Source organism: Cardiocondyla obscurior, linkage group LG03, assembly GCF_019399895.1.
Source record: "Cardiocondyla obscurior isolate alpha-2009 linkage group LG03, Cobs3.1, whole genome shotgun sequence".
In the NCBI taxonomy this organism is placed as follows: Eukaryota; Metazoa; Arthropoda; class Insecta; order Hymenoptera; family Formicidae; genus Cardiocondyla; species Cardiocondyla obscurior.
In genome coordinates, this window is record NC_091866.1 from 8,162,499 (window position 1) to 8,183,028 (window position 20,530).

The 20,530-nt window shown below is 47.9% G+C and overlaps 1 protein-coding gene across 2 annotated transcripts in view; it reads left to right on the top strand.

Moving 5' to 3' along the window:
* Positions 1–1,020: 1,020 nt before the first annotated feature.
* Inr-2 (insulin-like receptor-like) overlaps positions 1,021–20,530 on the top strand; it is a 36,356-nt gene continuing 16,846 nt past the window's right edge. The window contains exons 1-2 of one of the 2 annotated variants that reach the window (XM_070675136.1): positions 1,021–1,501; positions 16,116–17,273. In XM_070675136.1, the coding sequence (XP_070531237.1) occupies positions 16,706–17,273 (568 nt within the window). In that variant the 5' untranslated portion in view covers positions 1,021–1,501; positions 16,116–16,705. Of the gene's footprint in view, positions 1,502–6,985; positions 7,302–16,115; positions 17,274–20,530 lie in introns of those variants that run through there. The other variant, XM_070675137.1, reaches the window with a different exon arrangement.

Below are 20,530 nucleotides of genomic sequence, written 5' to 3' on the forward strand. Positions count from 1 at the left end.
TTTATTTTATTTTTTTCAAGATAATTTGAAGCGCTATTAAATATCCTCCACGCAAGATAGAAATTTCTTCGTTCTCGCAAGGTATTCTTTCAACGAGTACTTGTATTTTTCTTAATTTTCCCAACAAAGTTAAAAGATTAAAAGTACAAAAAGTAAAATACATCCTGTACATACGGTTGAATCAGATGTACGTGGATCCGATGTGATATATGAATTAACAGCAACTACGATCGGATGTTTTCTTGTCTCTGTCTACAAGTTTCATCTAGCGACAGCGGTGTGACTTTCAACGCGAGAAGAAAGCTACTATAACGACACTTTGTATCAAAACGTAAAAAAGAAAGCCACCGTAATGGCGGTCCTTCCAAAAATTTGATGGCCTGCACCGGGTCGTAATGGCTAGACGTTAAATTCAATCTGTGCCTCGACAGAAATGTAAACATAAACATGAGCCAAAGGTCTACTTACCTTTATCGTACGAAGAGGATTTATCATCCGCGCGCCGGTTTATCGTCCGCGTCGCTGGCATCACCACCTTGCAGGCTTCGATTCAGATGTCACGACGTTTACGAGGCACGACGAGAGGCTCCCATAATGGACGTTTGAACGTAAAGGCGGGTAGCGTTGCTCGGTGGCGTGAGAGTACGATGACCCGTTGTTGGCGTGTTGCGCGTTGGCTGCCTAGCGGCCTCGTCGACGGACTTGGGCGGTTGCGTCGTAGTACGTCAAGGCAGATATTCCCTTTATCGCGCGGCACACTACGCGAGAAAGTACGGCACGGTCAAACTGTGGTATGCAGAGTGAGAGAGAGCGAGCATGCGGGAACGACGGGCGGCGCGACGAACGACTGCGCATGCTCCTACCGCGCGCCTAGTGTACGAGAGAGACCGAGGGGCAATGAGGGCGCGCGAGCGTGCGGGAACGACGGGCGGCGCGACCAACGATTGCGCATGCTCTTACCGCGCGCCTAGTGTACGAGAGAGACGCGAGGGGTAGTGGGGGCGCGCTTGCTTGCGGGGCATGGCGCGGTGCGCGTTCTAGTAAACAAGTTGTGTGTCGAGAGTGAGCCGCGCGGGGAATCTCAGCGGCTCGCGAGAGCCGAGCGCCAAGTATTTTGTCTGACGGGGTCGCGCGTAGAGCGTTCGCGTGGACCGGATCGTCGACGGCCGCAGGGTCGCCGTTCTTCGCGGTGGACGACCGCCTCGTCGTCGCACGGCCGAGAGATAAACAAACGGAGTCAACAACGGGATCGAGGAGGCCACCACAAACCGAGCCTCGACTCGAGGTGCCCGCGTGCTATGCGTACGCGCGCCCGCGGGTGTGAGTGCTGCTTGGTGCGGAGAAAAGTGTGCTCGCGGGGTACCCGCCTGCCGTCCTGGGTTATCCCGAGGAAGCGGCAGACTTCGATCGTGCTCGGTTGAGGGAGCAGCGTGGGAGCCGTCGGACGCCAAGTGATGACACCCCGATGCGCCCCTCGGAGCTGCCCAGACGCCGCATCTCGGTGAGTGTCTCTTTTTTTTCTTCCCCATTTTCACTCTCTCTCTCTCTCTCTCTGCCCCTTGCCGTCGTCTCGAGTCGCCCGTGATCGCGCGCAGAAATGTCGTCTCGCGAAATATTGTAGCGGGCCTGTTTTCGGCCGATAGATCTTTTCTCCTCGTTCCCCCGACTGCCTGCCTATTTATCCACCTTATCGTCTCTCCTTCTCTGGCGTAGTAGCTCTGAATCGCGTGTTCCCCTTGCCGCGCGCCGCGCCGTCTCCTCGACGAAAGAACGCGTTTCGGCGGTGGTGGCGGCGGCGCGCGCGGGGTGAGGACAGGGGCAGACGAAGCGAAAAAGTGCGCGAGATTTTTTTCGGTACGACGCGCGTCGCTCCTGGGCGTTGTTCCTTCACGTCGCGACGGTGTCGGTCTCGCGGCCGAGTCCTTTTCCGTAAAACCCGCGTGCTTTCACCGCACGGTGACACGGGGTATCAATGGCCTTCGAAACCGCCGTGAAAATTGCTCGTTTGCTCAGTCCGAGAAGGGAAGGGCACGGAGGAGGGGGGCCGAGACCGGGTTCCACGTACGAGATCGGTGGTGACGGATTTTTTTTCGACGAACCGGTGGGGCTGCGGTTGGGAGGCCGAGGGGGACGATTCCGCGAATCTCGACGAGGTAAAACGTGCGTGCGTCGAACCGCGCGGAGCGTGCCTTCTCCCGCGGGAAGAAAGCAGCGTGGCGACGCTGGTCATACCGTCGTCCCCACGATATTTCTCTCTTTAGTCACTGACCTCGCGACCGCTCGGCTAACCTCGTTCGCTGCCGCGCCGCGCCGCGCCGTCGCGTCGCAAGAGAGCGAAACGTCGTAACGACGTCGCCTCGCGAAGGAGAGAGCACCGGGGAGAGGTGCCGCGAATTTGGCTCGCCTCGGCTCGTCTCGGCTCGTCTCGGCCCCCCTTGATTTCAGCTCGCGTCAAAGCGCTCTCCTTCGCGGAGAGCACCTTCTCGTACGCACGAATGCACGCACGCACGCGATCGTCGTAAATACACACGTACCGGTTTCCTCCGGCCGGCGCGCGGCGTGGAATCGCGATTTATCCAGCGCGCGTCGTCTTCTCTACTCGACGTTTCCGTCACGCCGCGGGATAAACAACGAGCGTCGCATCCGCCTTTCCCATCAACCGGCTTCAATCTCCCGGAAAATCGTTCTCGCGACGACGGATACCCGACGGGCATCGCGATTTCCTCCTTGCCAGTCTTTAGTTTTTTTTAAGTCGACGGAACGTATCCCCGCTAGCTGAAAAATCCAAATGCGTCGCATTAGGTTCAAAAATACATTTTTTTTTCTTTTTTTTTATTACTTGCGAACGGTAGACCGGAGGGTATCGATCGAACGCTTCAGCAGCTGATTTCCGATAAGAAACGCTTGATTGATAGCTACGACACATTCAACGTTTTTTTTTTTTTTTTCATTGAGTAAAAAACGACGTGTGTCTATTAAAAAAAAATAATGCTCTATTACGCGCAAATTATTTTAGAAAGAGAGGAAAGAAAAGAGAAAGAGAAATAGTAATCTTTGAATGGCGTCGAATTAATACGATCGCGTTCGAAATTGAGATCAATTCGCGGGCGGCATTATTTCGCGTCGCCGACGCTACATTGTTAAACGCTTTCTTATTAGATGGTGGTACAGAAAATAACGTGGAACCACATGAGTAACGGCGACGTTTACGACGTCATAGACATAAGCGAAAAGTTGTTGTTTGGCGCGCCTTAACTAACGTAAAATCAGTAAAGTGTCCGACCCGAGACGTTTTAGCCTTGAGAATATTCATAAAAATGATATTGGATTATTCGACGGCTGACGTTAATGGCAAGTAATAACCCGCCGTGCCGCAGTGACTAAAGCCTAAAGCCTACGTCTCTCACCCTCGCGCGTGCTCTCTTCTCATTTCGCGCTTTGTTGTCCCTATAACCGCCGACGGGTTTGCTTGAACCTTGAGTTTCGTCACAAATCACATAAAAATGGCAATAATTTTTTAGTCCGTTTGAAATAATTTCCTCTTTTTCTGAAATTGTCAAATACGTTGATCCCATCAAAGGCGAGCCCGCCGGCTATTGTTCCGTATCGATAACGTTTAAACAATCAAAAAAAAAAAAACGGAAAAAAATCCTTTCGATTGTTAACCCCGCGCACGGTTCCCGAGGCGTTCTAATTGCGAGCGTTGCGCAGAAACGAACGATAGTGTCTAGCCCGGCTGTGTCGTCGTATCGTAATTGGATAGCTCCGTTCGTTCCCCGAGCAAAAGTACTACGCCGATGGCACGGAATGTCACCGCCGCTGTTGCGCTATTAACGCGTACCAAGGGCACATGCGCCCAATAGAACAGATTGGCCGGCATTGTTATGCTAAGGGGAGTCGGACGGCTCCGAATATCGTCGTCGACGGTTTTATGACGCGTCTCGCAATCGAGAGGAACTGGCCGATCTGAAACGTATCCCCCGTCGACGCGAACCGAAGGTGGAAAGCCCGATTCGCGGGATATCGCGCCGTATCTTGCGCGGCGAGCGCGAATAATTTCAATAGCTAATTTCCCGCGAGTATCGACGATTGCTCAAGATTGTCACGGAGTTGTCGATAAACATGCTGAAATCGCGCGTTTCCATAGCGCGACGGTGCATTCTCGCCGACAACGAAATGCATCCCTCTCCGTCTCTCCTTTCCGTGTCCCGTTTACTCTCTGTTGCAATCTCTTATACATATATTCCGTCGAGCGTAAAGCCGTCGCGCGTCGTGCTTCTTTTTGGTACCGGTAGCCGCGTTTTTCTTATCACAGTTAACGTGTTGCGCGCGTCCTTGTTCGCTTTTTCAGGATTTCGACTTTCTATTCGAGCGTGAATGCGCGCTGCTCGTTTGGCATAGAAAATCTAATTACCCTCGTGGATCTGTGCGGCGGGGTATTACGAGCGTGACTGGGTGGCGCGAGCGCTTAAAGATCGGATCTTAACTCGCTCGCTAATTTGTTAATTAGCTAGTAATACTGTCGTTGCTTGTCAACCGTGTCATCTCCCATGGTTTTGTTTCCGAACAAGAGATCGCGCGAGCGCGGTGTGTCGTTTTGCAATAACCGCCGCGCGCAAACACCCCGGCACGAAGCAATTAGCGATCGCAATTAGTGTTATTTGAACACGCATTATCGCGCAATTAAGACGAGATTGGACGTTGAGAGGAAGGAAAAAAGCTGACGCTTTGAACTTTAAGACAGTATAATAACTAGGTCGAATACTCGGGAGGGAAGCTCTCTTTTTCTCTCAAGATTGTGCGAAACGTAATTGAATGTTTGCCGATGCTTAAATTTAATGAATACAAAGGTAGGAAACCTCTCCTTCGCGCTCCGCGGAAACGTGACACTCCTTCGATCGCGGCGATTTTATCTTGACGCAACGGCACATTTTTTTTTTTTTTTTCGTAACGCTCGATGCTTATTGTTTGCCCTTATCGCTATGCTAATCTAAACTCATCAGTTTGAATATAATTAACCCAGTTTGCGTTCACCGAAAGCGCTGGGCGAACCGCGCTTCAGCTTAAAAACCGTATTACGTGAGCGAAAGGTGTTTTTAAATACTAATTCGGCCGGTGCTAAAACAGCGTTTTCACGCAAGAATGACTCCGTTCATGGGTAGCATCGCGGGCGCGCGCGTCTCGCGCGCTCTCATCTCGATTGCCCGTGCCCGTTTTACCTACATAGACGCCGGAATGTAAACCGCATTCCGCGCAGCGCTCAACCGGGGGTCTCGACTGTCCAACGGCGAGTGGGGGGCCTCTCTTTCTCCGGTTTTTCAGACACGGCGTTGCAACGAGAAGAGAGGCATCGCCGGCGATGTCGTCGCGCACCCTTTTTCCATCGAAGCCCGTTGTTAAACACGCAAACTGCTCTAATGTTAGCTACGTGCGATTTACACATGTCCCGACACGCGTGCGTATGTTTGCCGCACGTACTTTCCAGGAACTATATTTCACTCGAGGCGCATGTGTGCATCTTAGGAACGGCGGGCGGATCTAAAACCACCCGCGCATTTCGCCACGCCGTACCGCGGATCTCTGCGATCCAACGCCGATTGTCGGAACGTTAACGATCGCCATTTATCGCAAATTTTTTTTTACCGGACGCCGATCAACTCTTTTTTTTTTCTTTTATTTTTCTTCATTGATACAAGGGGGAGACCGTAGAAGAGATATTTTCATAGAGATATATGTCCTTTTTATTGTTTCCCGTCATTTTCTTTTTTCACTTTACCATGATTGCGTTCTTGCCGCTCTCGCTTATTTTTATCTCATTTTTTTTCTATGCTCTCATCTTGATAAATTTTTTTCTTTCCCTCGTTGGATTTTTTTATTTTTTTTTAAATATTGTTGATATTAAAATTTTCATTAAGCAACGTGGCCGTGTGCTATTTCGTACCTTTTGACTGATGCTCAACGTTCAACGCTCAAATGGGTACACGTAAGTGCCTGTATCTTCCTCGCTAACAAAGTAGCATATTATCGCCTCTCGAACGTCTGCTGTACGCTCCTCGCTGTTCTTTTTTCCCTTCTCCGCGTCGCCTTCCGGTACGTTCAACTCTCGTCTAACGATACGTCGGATCGCGTACGATTTGCCAAACAAACAACGGGATGCGCCAGGTATATCTGCAATCTTGCACTATCATTGAATCGTTCTCCGCTTCGAAGTTCCGCTTGGCGTTGAATACGACGCCTTAGCTCGCGAAGTAGGCTTTCAGAAGTGCGTTATCGAGCAAGCACGCACTTTGTAACCAGCGTGCGTCGTGCGCGCGTGTATGTATAAAATAAGTATAAACGTGAAATGTAGCTTTATACGACGTTCGGCCTTACGCGATGGCGCATAGTGATGTTAATGAGCCGAGGGGATGCCAGCCGCCGAATTCTTCCGTTGATCGTCGCGAACAATAGAGAGGGCTCGATCGGTTTCCGGCCTCACCGTTGGATGGCGGCTCCATGATCCTCACGACTGCTCTTCGCTTCGGGATTGCGTCATTTCTCCCTCCCGCCCTCCCCCCGCAAAACCGTTGTTAGGAATTTGTCAGCGAAAACAGATTTCTTTCATCTATAATCGCTCTCCTCGGTGTCGTATCGCGTTCCTTAACGAACCCGTCGTTACCTCGAGATACCTTTGCGCGTCACCGCCGAGATATCCGCCCTTGAAGAGAGCGCGACGATTCGCCCTTCCCTTTTGATTTTCGCCCTATTGTTCGTAGAAAAAAAAAAAAAAAAAAATGAATTGATTGCGCGAAAAAGAGATTCGGCCGTCACGGTCTAGAAGGCCACATAGGGTCGGTCTCGAAGCGACGAGTGGCGGCGATGGCGGCGAGCGGGCGGGCGGGCGGGCGGGGTCCGTCCTTTCCTTACTGCGCACTTTCTTACCCCACCGCGTTCGACCCCCGACGACGCCGTGGCGCCTCGCGGCGCGATGGTTAGTTCGCATCGCGAAAAAGGCGGCGGCGCATATGCTGCCCTTGTTATCGTATACGCGAACGGTCTCGCGTTCGCTCGATTAAGCGCCTATTAGCGGCACCTTCCCGCATATGTGCGCGCGCGTGTACGTGCACGAGGTGCCACGACGTGCGTGGACGGCGGCGTACTACGCACCGACGTGCATAATGCACCACGCGTCGCATCGACGTACGGTTAACGTCCAACCGACACGAGGCTGCCGTGCTCGCGGCCACTTAGACAGCGACGACGGGGACAGCGACCCTTCGTCGCGTACCTCGGGCGCGACATCCGATAGCACGTCGCTCGATGTAAGTATTAGATAAGATGACTACTCGCAAACGCGTTCTTTTCTCGTCTCTTTCTTCCTTTCTTTCTCTCACCTCTTCACCTCTATTGCCACGCAGTCAGACGCATGAATGTGAATTCTGTGACCAACGTGATCTCGCGTCGCAATAACCGGACGACGCAGTTCGCATTTTGTATTCCTTTTCGACGACTGTGGGCATTGACTTTCGCGAGAGTCAATCCCTCAAGTGGAGCGTGTCGAACGAGCGAGCGGACGAGCGATCGTCCCGTGATACCGAATTGGCAATAATTAAAACGGCTTCGCATCGGAGTCAATAACGATATCGCGCTCGTCGGCGTGTGACGGCGAGCCTATCGAATCGGAAAGTTCGCGATTGATTTCAGTTATCTCACGAAAAATATTATTTTCACCGATACCTCGAGGACCGTGTCAGAGAAAGCGGACTGCGTATCGCGGCTGCGCGCCCCGACGTGTTAGAGTCGGTCGTTGTGACTCGGCCTGCGTTTCTCAGAGTAGAGCGAAAACGCTTCCCGCGGCCTCCTGTCTTCATCGAACGGCGGAGATTCCAGAGTTATCGCGACAGCACAGCCGCGCGCGCGTTTCACACGTCCGTTCGTCACGCGCCGCGATAGGTTTCCCCGAGACTCTGTGCGTCGGAATAGATGAGCGGGGCAGCCTTGGGCGGGCTGCGGTCGGAATAGACACGCGTATTGTGAACGAAACTCGGAAATCCATTCGTATCGTCCGAGTTTTCCGCCGATAAATTTTCTCTCAAAGATAGAAGCCGCTGTCGATATTCGCGTCTTCCCTCCCACCCATCCCTCAGGGAAAATACCAGTTCTTTCGCACTTCTCGGTTTCGCGCGTATTTTCCACGTCGCTTAAATTTGCGGCGACCCTGACGGTACCGCGAAAATACCGCCTGCTTATCTGAATTTTGCACGCTGATACTTATCGAGCGTTCTAACGGCTACGTTAATTTTGTTGTCGAATAATAATTTTTTAGTTTCTTTTTTTTTTATTTTTTTATTTTTTTTTTTTTTTTTTTTTATGTTCGAGTACGCGCAGGCAATACAGTCGGTAGCCTCAGTCGTTCGTCGAGCAGTTCGTTAAGCATTACCTCGCGCATTCCGATCAACATTAGATCCGCTTTCTAACGGCTTTCCGCGAGCCGGGGAGTCGATCCGCGACGCAATATCGCGATGCGTTACGCAAAATATTACGCGGCTACTTGCCCATTACTTTGCCAGATCGACATCCGGATTAACTCCGGAAAGAATTTGATTTGTTTCTGCATCTAATCGCGGAGAGTGTAACCTGCGGGCGCGTATATTACTCGCGTTCATTTCCATTAATATAGATTATCTTTAATCTTCGCCCAACTCACTTTTATCATCCAATTTCTGAACCTAGAAAAACCCATAATCGAACTCGCATCTTGCGAACATTAAGAGTTAAGAATTCGACTTGTTTTTTTTATCTCTCCTGTTATTCGGCATTATCTAACGCAAACGTGATGCAGCAGCCGAAAAAAAAAAGTTATCTGACCCGACATAAAATAACTCGGCACACGCCCACATTAAGTGTCGTATAACGTGACGTCGTAACTCCCGGGAGCGTAAGCCTCGAACTCGTGAGAATTTTGGCATTGTTTCGTCGCTCGTTCGCCGTTTTATGCGCATCAAAATCGCACGTATAACGCTAGGTCTTCGAAGGCCGGCAGACAAGGCGCGCAAGATCAAGGACCGTTCGGCCGATCGATTGATCGCGCTAGTTTAAAAGTCCTTATTGTCCGTGGCCTCGCGATGCCATGAGAAATTGCATTATCGAACGCGAATCTATTGTACGTACTACTACGCGCGGCCAGGCATGTGGCAATGTTTTGGCTCACATCGATCGCTCGCCCCTTATACTGCGGCGTAGTATCTACTTCCTAGCCTTCCCGCTACTTTTTTTTTTTTTTTTTCCCCTCGTCCGTCCACCCACGCCCTGGTTCAGTCAACTACCCTTGGTCGGCAGCGATTCTCAACAGTCAGGTGCGAGCCAGTTCGGGCGCCACCGAGAAACACGCCGGTAGTACTTTATCGTGCCGCCTGACGCCGGCTGACGTAATTCCGTCGATGTTTCTTCGTAATCCTGTCGCCGGTGCTTTAAGATGAGAAGTCAAAATTAGCCGCTGACGCTTTTGCGCACTCTGAAACGTATTACTTTCACGGCACTTCTGGAAGCGCGAGCGTTCGAAATGCTACGTGTGCCTATATAAATATCAAATAATTATACAAACATTTAATTACGACTCTGCGCGGTATGAGGAGAATTTCAATAATTCGCCACTCTTGATACTTTCGCGAGCGCGCAATTTGTGGAAAATTGCGAGGAAATTGCTTGTAAAATTCATGGATCGGTTACTCTATAATTACCAGAGAGTCAATTGTCGATCGTGCAAATGCGGAAAATACATTATGCCGTTACGCTAATTATTACAAATCTAATTTACTTCGATGCAAATGCCGAAGGAAAAAAACGGAAGAGGGGGAAAGAAACGGCGGATGTTAGGTGGATCGCGTGTCGTATTTATCGCATCGTAATTTAATAATTATACCAGTTTTATAATTCTTGCAATGAATACTTATGAATGTGTCGCTGAATGAATCGATGCCGTTATCTACGAGATAAACAGTATAGCTTGCGTGCGTAATGAAAAAAACTGCTGCACAGTCGTCGGGAATTAGATTAGAATCTCGAGAATTCGACGAGGACGATTTTCCCAGGGGCCTCGGAAAATCGTGGAAATTAAGTAGGAAATCGCACTACACTCTCTTTTAACGTACACGTGAAGTGTGTAATTCTGTTTGGACAGCGATAAAGGTGACTGTGTTTGTCGCGTTTCAAGACAGACGTTGTATATCTCGTTGCGTTAGTTTTATCGGCGGCGGCGGCGGCGATGCTACAGATTAGGACTCGCCGCTGACTTCGATGTTTGCCAAAACGTGTTTTCACTTCGGAACGTTGTTTTGAGAAACATCGCGGTTCATATAATCACGGTCGGTCCTGAGAAAAAATATCTCCGATGCCCATATTGATAGCGGTAACAGCAATAGCGCTATGTGACCTTCAGTCTACCGAGGAAGCGTCACGTTTCAAACATCGGACGGTGTACGAAGATACTTCGCATACTTTTAATTCTCGTGCAATCTCGCTCGGTGGCAGAAAATTCCCTATCGCTTCTTTGTGCAATTACGTCGCTCGGGAGAGAAAAAAAAAGGCAAGAAGTTAATTCGCTCGGATCTAATTTGTTCCGGCTAATTGACATTGATAAAATTGTTGATTTTCTTACTTTAAGAAAATTTCAAAGTTAAAATGACTAAAATAAACGCGACGCGGAACAAGTATTTATAATATAAATGACATTAATTTCATATCTCGACGCGTTTGATTCATCGCTTAGAAAGCTGCGCGCTTGATGATCGTCGTGTCGTTTGATGACACAGCAAGCGTGACAGGGACACATCCTTCGGTCATATTAAGTGGCGATAATGAAGAAGAACGCGAGCGCGCGCGCTCGATAAAAGAGTCAGCTGGAAAGAAGCCCGATGTAAAAAAAAAATGGCAAGCGGGTCGATCCTCTTATCGACGAGCGCGCCGTCATCGCGATGTGTCTGAACGATTTAATCGCCAGGCGAGAGCAAGGAAAGGGAATTAGAAGTGACTTTGGCTGCGATATCTCAGGCACAATGTTATCAGCGGTAATTGTGGAGCCGCAAGAGCGGAGCGACATCCAACAGGAATGTTGCGAATAAACAGCCGGGGATGAAACCGCAAGTCGCGTACTACAGCGTAGCCGGTGCAACGCGTAGTATTCTCATCTGCGGATTGGCTGGAGATAGCGCGTCGGACGTCTCCCAGCCGTGTCCTGCAGCAACGGAGGCTCGATCGCGATCTCCTTTCATTAGACGCGCGTCTTCGTGGAAAAGACTGAGACGAGACAAGAAGGCGTTTGGCAGACGACGACGAGGAAGAGAGATAAGCGATTCGGCGCGTTGCGAAACGCGCCTTTAAGAGAACGCGGGGAGAAATGCGCCTTTCGCTCACCCCGCCCTTGGCTGCACGCAGTTTTTTGTCCCTTTATACATACATTATGCCCTTGCGGAGTCGCTTAATTCCATTTCCCGAATGAAATATCATTTAGATAGGATATCGCGTCCGTCGTATCTCCTAGAGATGGTATCTAGCCTCACGTCGCTATCTGTTCGTAAACGCCGCGATTGCAATATACTTGATTACAAACTGCGTCCAATTGCCCCGCGTGTTATTTTTCATCGATCGACCCGAGCGTGCACCGTGCGCTAGTGCGCGATTTGCGAAAAATTCACGCGAGGTCGACGCGCATTTCGCAACTTTTCGGGAACGTGTTACGTAATCGTACAACAATCCGACGAGCGTGAACGGCACAAATCTCTCTTTTTTTTTTTTTTCTTTATTTCTTTACCGAGGGCGATTCGCGGGATTTTTCCCTGGTGCAACGAGCATTCTTCCAGTCGCGGTGCGCCTTCTCTCAATTGACAACTAAACGGATTACGGTGCGGCGCTTGGCAAAGAGCGGACTGCTCGAGCGGTCGATGGACATAGGGCGGGTGGGTGTCGGCGAACCTGCAAATGCGACAGCACGAATGCCTCGTAGTAGAGCACGGCGCAGCGAGTCGAAACCGGCGTGGCGAGTAGCGGTGGTGAATGAAGCCCGCTTCCTCTCCTCACCCTCGTCTTCGATGCCCCCCTTCGTGTCTCACGTCGCTCTCGGTGGTTCCCCACTACGTCGTTTTCTCCCGGCGCGTCCACCTTCCTCGTTGCTCGTCCGTGTCCGATGCGCTCGCACGCATTACGCACGCGTTATACACTCGCGTGCCAACGTCGACTACCGCCGACAATGCCCGGCGCACATACGTATGCGAGATGCGGTTGTGAGCGAGCGACGTTCCGTGTTTTGACGCGCCGGCCCGATCACCGGTGCGAAAGGATTTCGCGCTGCGTCCGGAACTCGATTATTTCGACCGTCCGTCAGCTTGATCCCCGCCCGGATTATCCTGCTTACCGTCTCGCAATTTAGCAAGCTATTTCCCGGTAAGAGTTACCCGCCTGATTTGCAATCGATCTGTTGTAAAATAAACGAGCGAACGGTAAATTAAAACAACTATTTGCTGATTCGAATCGCGTTGCAAACAGATTGTAAGGCTGACGTTACGAGGTAGACGCGTTGCAAAAGAGGTTTTTAGAAATTTTTTATAGCTAGTTGGTATGCTAAAAAAAAATTAAAAAGTAAAAAGGTAAAAATTGCCGCGCGACACACGTAACATCAGCCTGACATTCATTTTTTTTTTTTTTTGTGCGTGGATCGAAATATCAACGAAATATTCCAACGAGATGAAAGTTGCAAAGCGTTCTCTCGGAGGCGCACGTTTGGAGGTCACGAGTAATCGCGCACACCTGCGTTCCTTTCGCTAACTTATCAAATAATGAAACCCAATGGTATTTAAAACTGTAACTTGACATTTTCGAACGTGTGGAATTATCGATACGAGGACGAGTAGCCGCGAATTCTCGAGACGTGTTTGCCTTCGCTCACTACAAATAAAACTATGAATAAGACGGCGTAGGTGGTGGACCTACGCGCGCGTTGCGTGACTGTCTAATTTTCACACGGCTATACTCGTGTGGCGTAAAACACCGTATTTCGCGGCATTCCGACCTCGCACGTAGTAGTTTTCAATTATTGAGCGTCGATGTAATCCCATTTGGAATTTCGTATCTCCGCAATTTTTCCTCGGCAATAATGCTGCACCGAAATTGCCGAGATTACGAATTCTACAGCGTCGTATTGTAATCCCACCGAGAGGCGCTATAAAGTAGCGTTGAATCGTGGATTATACGAGTGATTGGAATTCTCGTAAATAAAAGATACCGTCGTCACGGCAGAGTCAAGTGATTGAGCGCGTTCGGGACGAGATCCGATTTACATAGGTCGATATTCCCGCTATGTTCCGGTGACTTTTTTTAATTTTTTTTTCTCTCCCCCGGTGGAATGCAGACGCTAATTGTTTTTCGCGGGCGAAGCGCGGCTAGGCGGCGGACGTAGGTGTGCGGAAAACGGGCCGGGCTCGATCGGAAGCGGGTTCAGCGAATCGTGAATCGGGAAGAACGTCGCGCGAAGCCATCGGGTCGTGATCGCGGAGGTGTGATCTCTCGATCCCGCGTGCCACAGCGTACGCATCTTATTATCGGGTGACAGCGTGACCCTCTTTATACGCAATAAATCAATTACCGTTTATTATTAAGAGAAATTTACGCTTAATCAAATCACGTTACTTAACCCCGGGAGTCATGGGCGAGCGAGACGGTCGCGACGCTAGAAAATTTTTTTGTTACGCTGCCACTTGACCGCCTTGCCCGTGAGACCGCGCGACATTTCTCGGTCCCGCCGACAGGGCGAATCACAATTCCCGACACATTTTCACCGCGTAACACGTTTCAGCATGAGAAATCTCTTGGCTTACGTCGCGCGATTACGACTTTGAGGTACTACAATCAAACAATTACCACGCCAAGCGCGCACAGTTGGTACATCAAACGACTGATTTTAATTCTAAGAAGATACTTTAAGCGGAAGTAAAATACTTGAAATTCATTTTATCTCGTTACGTCTTCTTTTAATAATTCATTGAAAAATCAAATGCGTTATTCAGCCCGTTTCCTGCTGTTTTCTACTCTCTTTCTCTCGTTATTTCTTGGTTTATCGCTTTAGAGTGCCTTCTGGCTATATGTACGCTACCTTTTCGCATAATGAGAAGCTACGTTTGGCACATCGACGTCGGCATCGTAAACAATGCGAATATTGCATTTAGACATACAACTGGTTGGCCGGCACGGCTCTCAGCATAAAGTTTACCTTTCCGTAAAGAGTTTAGTAACGGAGAATATTCCGCGAAGGCAAGGTGCACATGCGAGGCAAAACCTCGGACATCTGCCGCCAATATACTTTCCGCCTAAGAGTTTTATACGCGCACGCCGACGATACCGGAGTGGCTATGGCGGAAAAGAGCTGCATTATCGATTCGAATTCACCCTTATTCGGCTTATTCGATAATTTGCAAATCGTTCGCGCGTTATCTCGCGTACTACACCACCGCGTAATAAATATGGCCAAAGATATCGTCACCGAGCGTCATGACCCGGTATGCATTCGCTAGATAAAAGTTATAAAAAATGTATAGGGAGGCACGTTAAAAAATGCGCATGAAAATAAGCGCGCGATGCCACGCGACATTTTATCCGAGATTAGCATAAGCCACTTTAATAGGCGCGATTGATTTCGGGGCTAAATAAACAATTTGCCGTGTGCAATTTATCCTCGAAAAACTGCAGCGAAATCACGACTGGCGAGAGGGAAAAAAAATTCATAGCAAGGGATGAATGTAACTCCGAGTAAACAAGCTTGATTAAATCCCGCGAGAGCCTCGGGCTAAGCGTTCGTTGTTCGATAAGCTCCTCCTTCGAGAGATACATATTATGTATCGCGACGGGTCCAGCGATCGAAACCGCAGCGCGTTTGTTCAACATTTAGTCAAACGGCTAAATTCAATTTTTTCTCCCCCAAGATATCATCTGACCGGCTCTTTCTCGCGTATCTTTGTCGCATGCAGTCTTGTACAAAGTAAGCATCGTAATGTAATTTAAAACGATCTCTTTTACAAGCTTTATATTGAATTTCAAAGCGATACATTCAATTTCTATAATTCTCGGGACAGAGGGAAACGGGCAGAGTTTTCTCGCGGACGCGATTTTATAGGGAGTATATATTTATATGACAATGCGCGGAATTGAAAAATGACACTCCTTTACGCGACCATTTGCATGATAATTGATGTGTTATCGGCTGACAAATGTCGTCGTGTGCTGAGGAAAAAATATTGCCGATATTACTAAATATTTTTAACTGGCAATCGTTTATTGAGTTCGGGACATGCGTGTGTAAACATACACCTACGTATGTATATCGGTCGTAAAAACATGATATTTTGTTATTAACAATTTTATTTGTCGGACAGTCCGTGACCACGCATCTTTTGGGTGCCAACGATTTTTTTTTTTTCTCTCCCCCTTTCCCTCTCTTCTCGCCATGCGTATTCCCACAAGTTAATGAATAGTCCGATAAGATATGGCCGTGCCGAACATTCTTAAAAGTGATATTGATATTATTTTCCAATACGTTTGTATTTGCCCCGTCGTTCAGTCATGTAATTAGCCGCATCTCTGTAATGAGGTTCATTTTTTTATCACGCTATTACGCGCACGAATTGTTCGTTGAATGGACGTGCGGGATATTCGCAGTAATCATTATTACGATAAATTATCTTTGCGCGGTATTTTTTTTTTTTTTTTTTTTTTTTTTGCTATATAATGGCCGTATGAACGGAACATGCTCGGTGTCGGTGATCGCCATGCATTATAAATAACGATCGTTTATTGGTGGCTGCGTGTTACCTGAAAAAGTTTGCCATTACAATTTTTCCCTTTTGAGGTTTATTCGTGTATATTTTTCGGCACGCAGCCGCGCTCTCGTTATTCCTAAGGAAGATGAAAATTAATGCGACAAGGTGTCTCATTTTCTGTAATTAAGCTTAAATGAAGTAACGTAACGTGAAATTCTCTTTAAAAGAGGTCGCCAAACGAGCCGTTTAACGACACAAAAATGAATGCGACGTTATGACCGACGCCCAAGGCATCTGCCATAGTGTAACTTTGTGTTCTTCTTTGTGTTCCAGGACGATAGACTGTTTAGATATCGCCGAGAGAGCAAGATCGTCGATATGAGGAACGTGCACTGATTGGTGTCAAGATCAACTGGCAAATCTCAAATTGGCGCGCATTCGGTACGATTAATGAAGTTGTCTAGTGCGACGACTCGCCGGTAGTGCCGATCTTCCAGCGCAGTCGGTTGATATATCGCGTACGTGTGCGTGCGATCTTTTCACTTCGTGGTACGCCCACGAAGTCTCTTGGCAACGAAGGGGTCAAACGAAGCCGACGTCGACAAACACGTCACGGTCAACGTCGGGAGAGGAAAGAAAAAAAGAAAAAAAAAAGCTCCGTCGCCTCTTCGAGCAATCGCCGTCGAAGTCTGCACTCGCATTGACGCCCGAGCTCTCTGTTCGCGCGTACGTTCGCGAACCGAAGTAGGAAGGAGCCAAAGCCAGCGTCCAGGAGCCATCCCAGCCGTGACTGGAAAAATTGGACCGCGTCTCGACGGCGAAGAGATGCGAGCGAGACGTGATTCTTCACCCCTTTCGCGCTGAACCACGCAGGGAAAAGTGGAGTCGTGTTTTCTTATCGGAGGAGAAGTTCCGCTCTTCCGATGAAGATGAGGCCTTCGGCCGCGTGTCACGCGCGCAGACTTCGCGGCGCGACGTTTAACGTGGACGAACCGAGCATCGTCTCTCTTCCCGAAGCTGACTCCACCACCTGCCACTGTCATTGTCCATCGTCGTGCTATGGCACGTTCGACGTGGACAACGGCGCGTCGGTCCGGCCATCATCGACGCCGACGACAGTGTGTGACCTTTGCGAGCGTCTTCGCGGTAAAACGGGTGACTGTTACGAGCCGATGGACGCGATATGGACATGGGACGGATACGTAATTGATCGATCGTCGAGACGAAAGCATCGCGATAAGAACAACTCGCCTGCGAATGATTCGGAAGCAACCGCTGGAAGACGCGACCGTACTTTGAGGTGCGACAGAACTCCGCTCGGCAGATCGTTCGCGAAGTGTGCTTCGAACGTGGTGCGGTGGTTTTGCGCGGTGAGATTCCGCAGCGATTTCAAGTGGCGGAGACTCTTCTGGATCATTTTCCTTATACTCGCGGTACCCGACCTAGCAGCAGCGCAAAACACCGCTGTCGGCCCTAGCAACAGAGACGGAGGTAAGTGCCCTCGCCCTCATATTTCTACCTTTTTAAGTATGTAAGTAGATTCACATTTTAAAAAGGTTATTATTAGCACCGCTTACATTTCCAATGCATATTCTTCCACGCGACTTAAAGCCACGATGTAGTAAAAAGAATTAGATTTCAAGTCCGTAAAATACATCTCGCCGGTCATTGATGGATGTAAAGATCCTAAAATGTGCATTTAAAGTGTGGATCAACTGGTAGGCGTTAGTCGAACTTCCATGTTACGTTTGCGTTTACGTACAGCTTCACGAGTCTTGGAGCAAAGCAGCGAGAGGCGCGTGAAAGCTGTATTGTTAGATCATGTATAATGCAGCACAGAGCAGCAGGTCAGACGGAAACTTCTTCACTTAAAACTTCACGATTACGAAATGCATATTTACTCTAAAAAAGATCCGGGTCTCGACGTAACTTATCGCTCTTATGACCGAGTATAATAAAATTTCGTTAAACTCGAAAGCTAGCGAAAAAGAAAAATTCCCACTCTGGTTTAAACCGTCGGCAATAAATTTCAATTTGCCTACTTCAATTATGCATCCACATCACTCGAGCGCCTGAAAAGACACGGAGAGATTACGTTCGTTGATATGTAAGTCAACGTTGTTAGCAATCTGCGTGCAAAATCGGTCGGGTCTCGGCGCGACAATGCGGGACTTTTCGCGTCGCACTTGTAGCAAAGTGACAAATTAATGGCAGGCGCGTAGTCGCGAGTAAACGCGACTTTGGAATTGGAATCGACAATACTCATTTTTGTACGTTCGCAGATAACGTTTACGTGTAAAATTATCCGTGCGATGGTGCAACAGTTTCTCTAATCGCTTTACGAGCCGTTAATCGACTGCTAATCAACGCAAAACTCTGTAAGGAAATTTTTTTTTTTTTCTTCCATTTGTCGCGATCGCGTTTAAATGTGAACAACTGACCTTTCGAAGGAAGCGATAAGTCTTCGGCGATAACTAAAGTAATCCGAGAGGAGAGCGCAGATGTGCGTTTTGTATAACGAGACTCCAACTGCCGGAATGATTGACAAACTCGTTATCGTAAAAGCTGTCCCTTGGGTCGGCAGCTCACAAAAATCACTAACATTTAAATCTACTTTTATTACGCGTCCAAGCATACCGTTTATTTATTAAACTTCAAACAAAATTTTTAACAATATTCTTTGAATGCCAATACTATGCAAACGCGCACAATCGTAAAAAATTGGTTTTCCTGTCATAAAAAAAATATATTGTTTAAATAACTATTCGGATTAGTACTCGATACAGCGTTTCGCGTGTTTTATAAATTCACGTGAAAATACGCGCATGCAAAAATCACTCGGCTATTAATTATTGGAGATATTTTATTCAGGATTATTCCGGCCGCTTGTTAGAGAATCGCATGAGAAAATAACGCCGCAGGCGTCGAGGAGAAGGTACGAATCGCGAACGAGTATGTTTTAGAGCTGCATCCAAGAGATTATCACGGTCGGTTTTATATTCCGTTCTCCTCAGACTCTACCGTTCATTCCTAGAAGTCTGAGTTCGCCTACGCGTTAAGTCTGTTTTGCGATATATAAAGCAGCGGTGCGTCTCGGCGCGAGACACGCCTAAGGTGCACGTCCTCGTAATGATAATTTAGCATATACGGCTCGTCGAGAGAATAAAAGATAGTCGATTCTTTAGTCACCACGGTTTGTTAGTCTGCGAGATGATGTAACCCATTTATTACATTCCATTCTTACGATCGGCGAGTCAAGCCAAAAAGTCTTCGATATCAAGCGTCTTCGATAATAATAAATCGCGCGTTCTCTCTTTGTCGAAAGAAACGTAACTTGAAATCCCACAAATATACTTTAGAACTCGCCGTTGAATAAAAATTCGATGGTAAAAAATATTGTAAGGGCACACATACCGCGCTACGCTCGTAGAGTTCAATTACACTTAATTGTCCAGAAAAGTTGTACAGCGTGTTCCGAAACTCAGTAAACGATCTGGAATGCTGTTCGACATGGTCTTAAAATGTCAATCATAATATATAGACGATGTTCACAGACATTCCTTCAATTTCGGAACACGATGATGCGTGACGATGATTACCATCGGCAAAAACAATTGAACGTGCGATGACCGATTGATCATCTCGGTCAGATTTGCTGGTAGATTATCGCGGGCAGCAGAATTTTACAACTCAAATTTTTAAAAGGAATAATTTTTAATAATTTTTAATAATGATATACGTTTATTAAGCTCGCGTAGCGAAAAATATTTTCTAACGCTAGATCCATTTTCACAAAGCATGTATTTTTTGAGGACGACAAACTCGTTTTACGTAGCACCGAAATTCTCACGTGCACGTGGCACGGTTATATGAAAGTTAATGTTCTTTTTCAAAGTGCTTTTTTTTCCTCTCACGTTGCTATCACTACAAACACAACTATGCATTAATAACGCTGATAGTATTTAAATTATTAATTTTTTTTTCTTTTTCTTTTTTTTTTTTTACTACAAAGTTATGCCGAGAATTTCGATAAGTCGGTTGAAATCAATTTGAGAAGTTTTATATAGATATCCAGTATCTAAAATATGCCGTCTCGTGTCCAGATGTGGAAAAAACGTCTTTATTTTTTCTCGGAAAGATCTTTTCTGGTCAAAAGTCAACCCCATTCGATGTTCGTGCGTTCTCTCGAAATAGGAGGTGCTAATAAAAAAGAAAAAAATAAATAAATAAAAGGAACGAAATAAGCGGCCAGGGGGGGAAAGAGAAAACGGAAGAAAGAATGTACAGCTCGGCGTATTTTGTGTGTGTATATGAAACGAAAGAAAACGAAGAGAAAATAGAACTATGAGAGGAGGAAAGGAGAGAAGACGAAACCCGTAGCCGGACATACTTCGCCACAAAAAGGGCCGGGCCACTTCGTCGTGAGAACAACAGGGCCGATGGCATTCCTGGGACGCAATGCGATGCGCAAAATGCCTTCGGTTCGTAGTCCCTCTTCCCTCTCAGCCTGCGCCACACGGCGTCTGCCTTTTTTTTTTATATTTTTTTTTTCCCGCCCTCGTTCCCTCTTCCGGCCGTCGTCGAGTCAAGTCGAAAACACTTTCGTGCATTTTCCGCGCCGTCTACTCGGTATGGTGGCCGTCTTTAGCCCCGCGTATAATATCGAGTTGCCGCCAGGAAGGCAAATCGAGCGGCAAGTTACCGTTGCTTTTACCTCTTCTACTGGTTTTGGTTCAAATAAGGTAAAC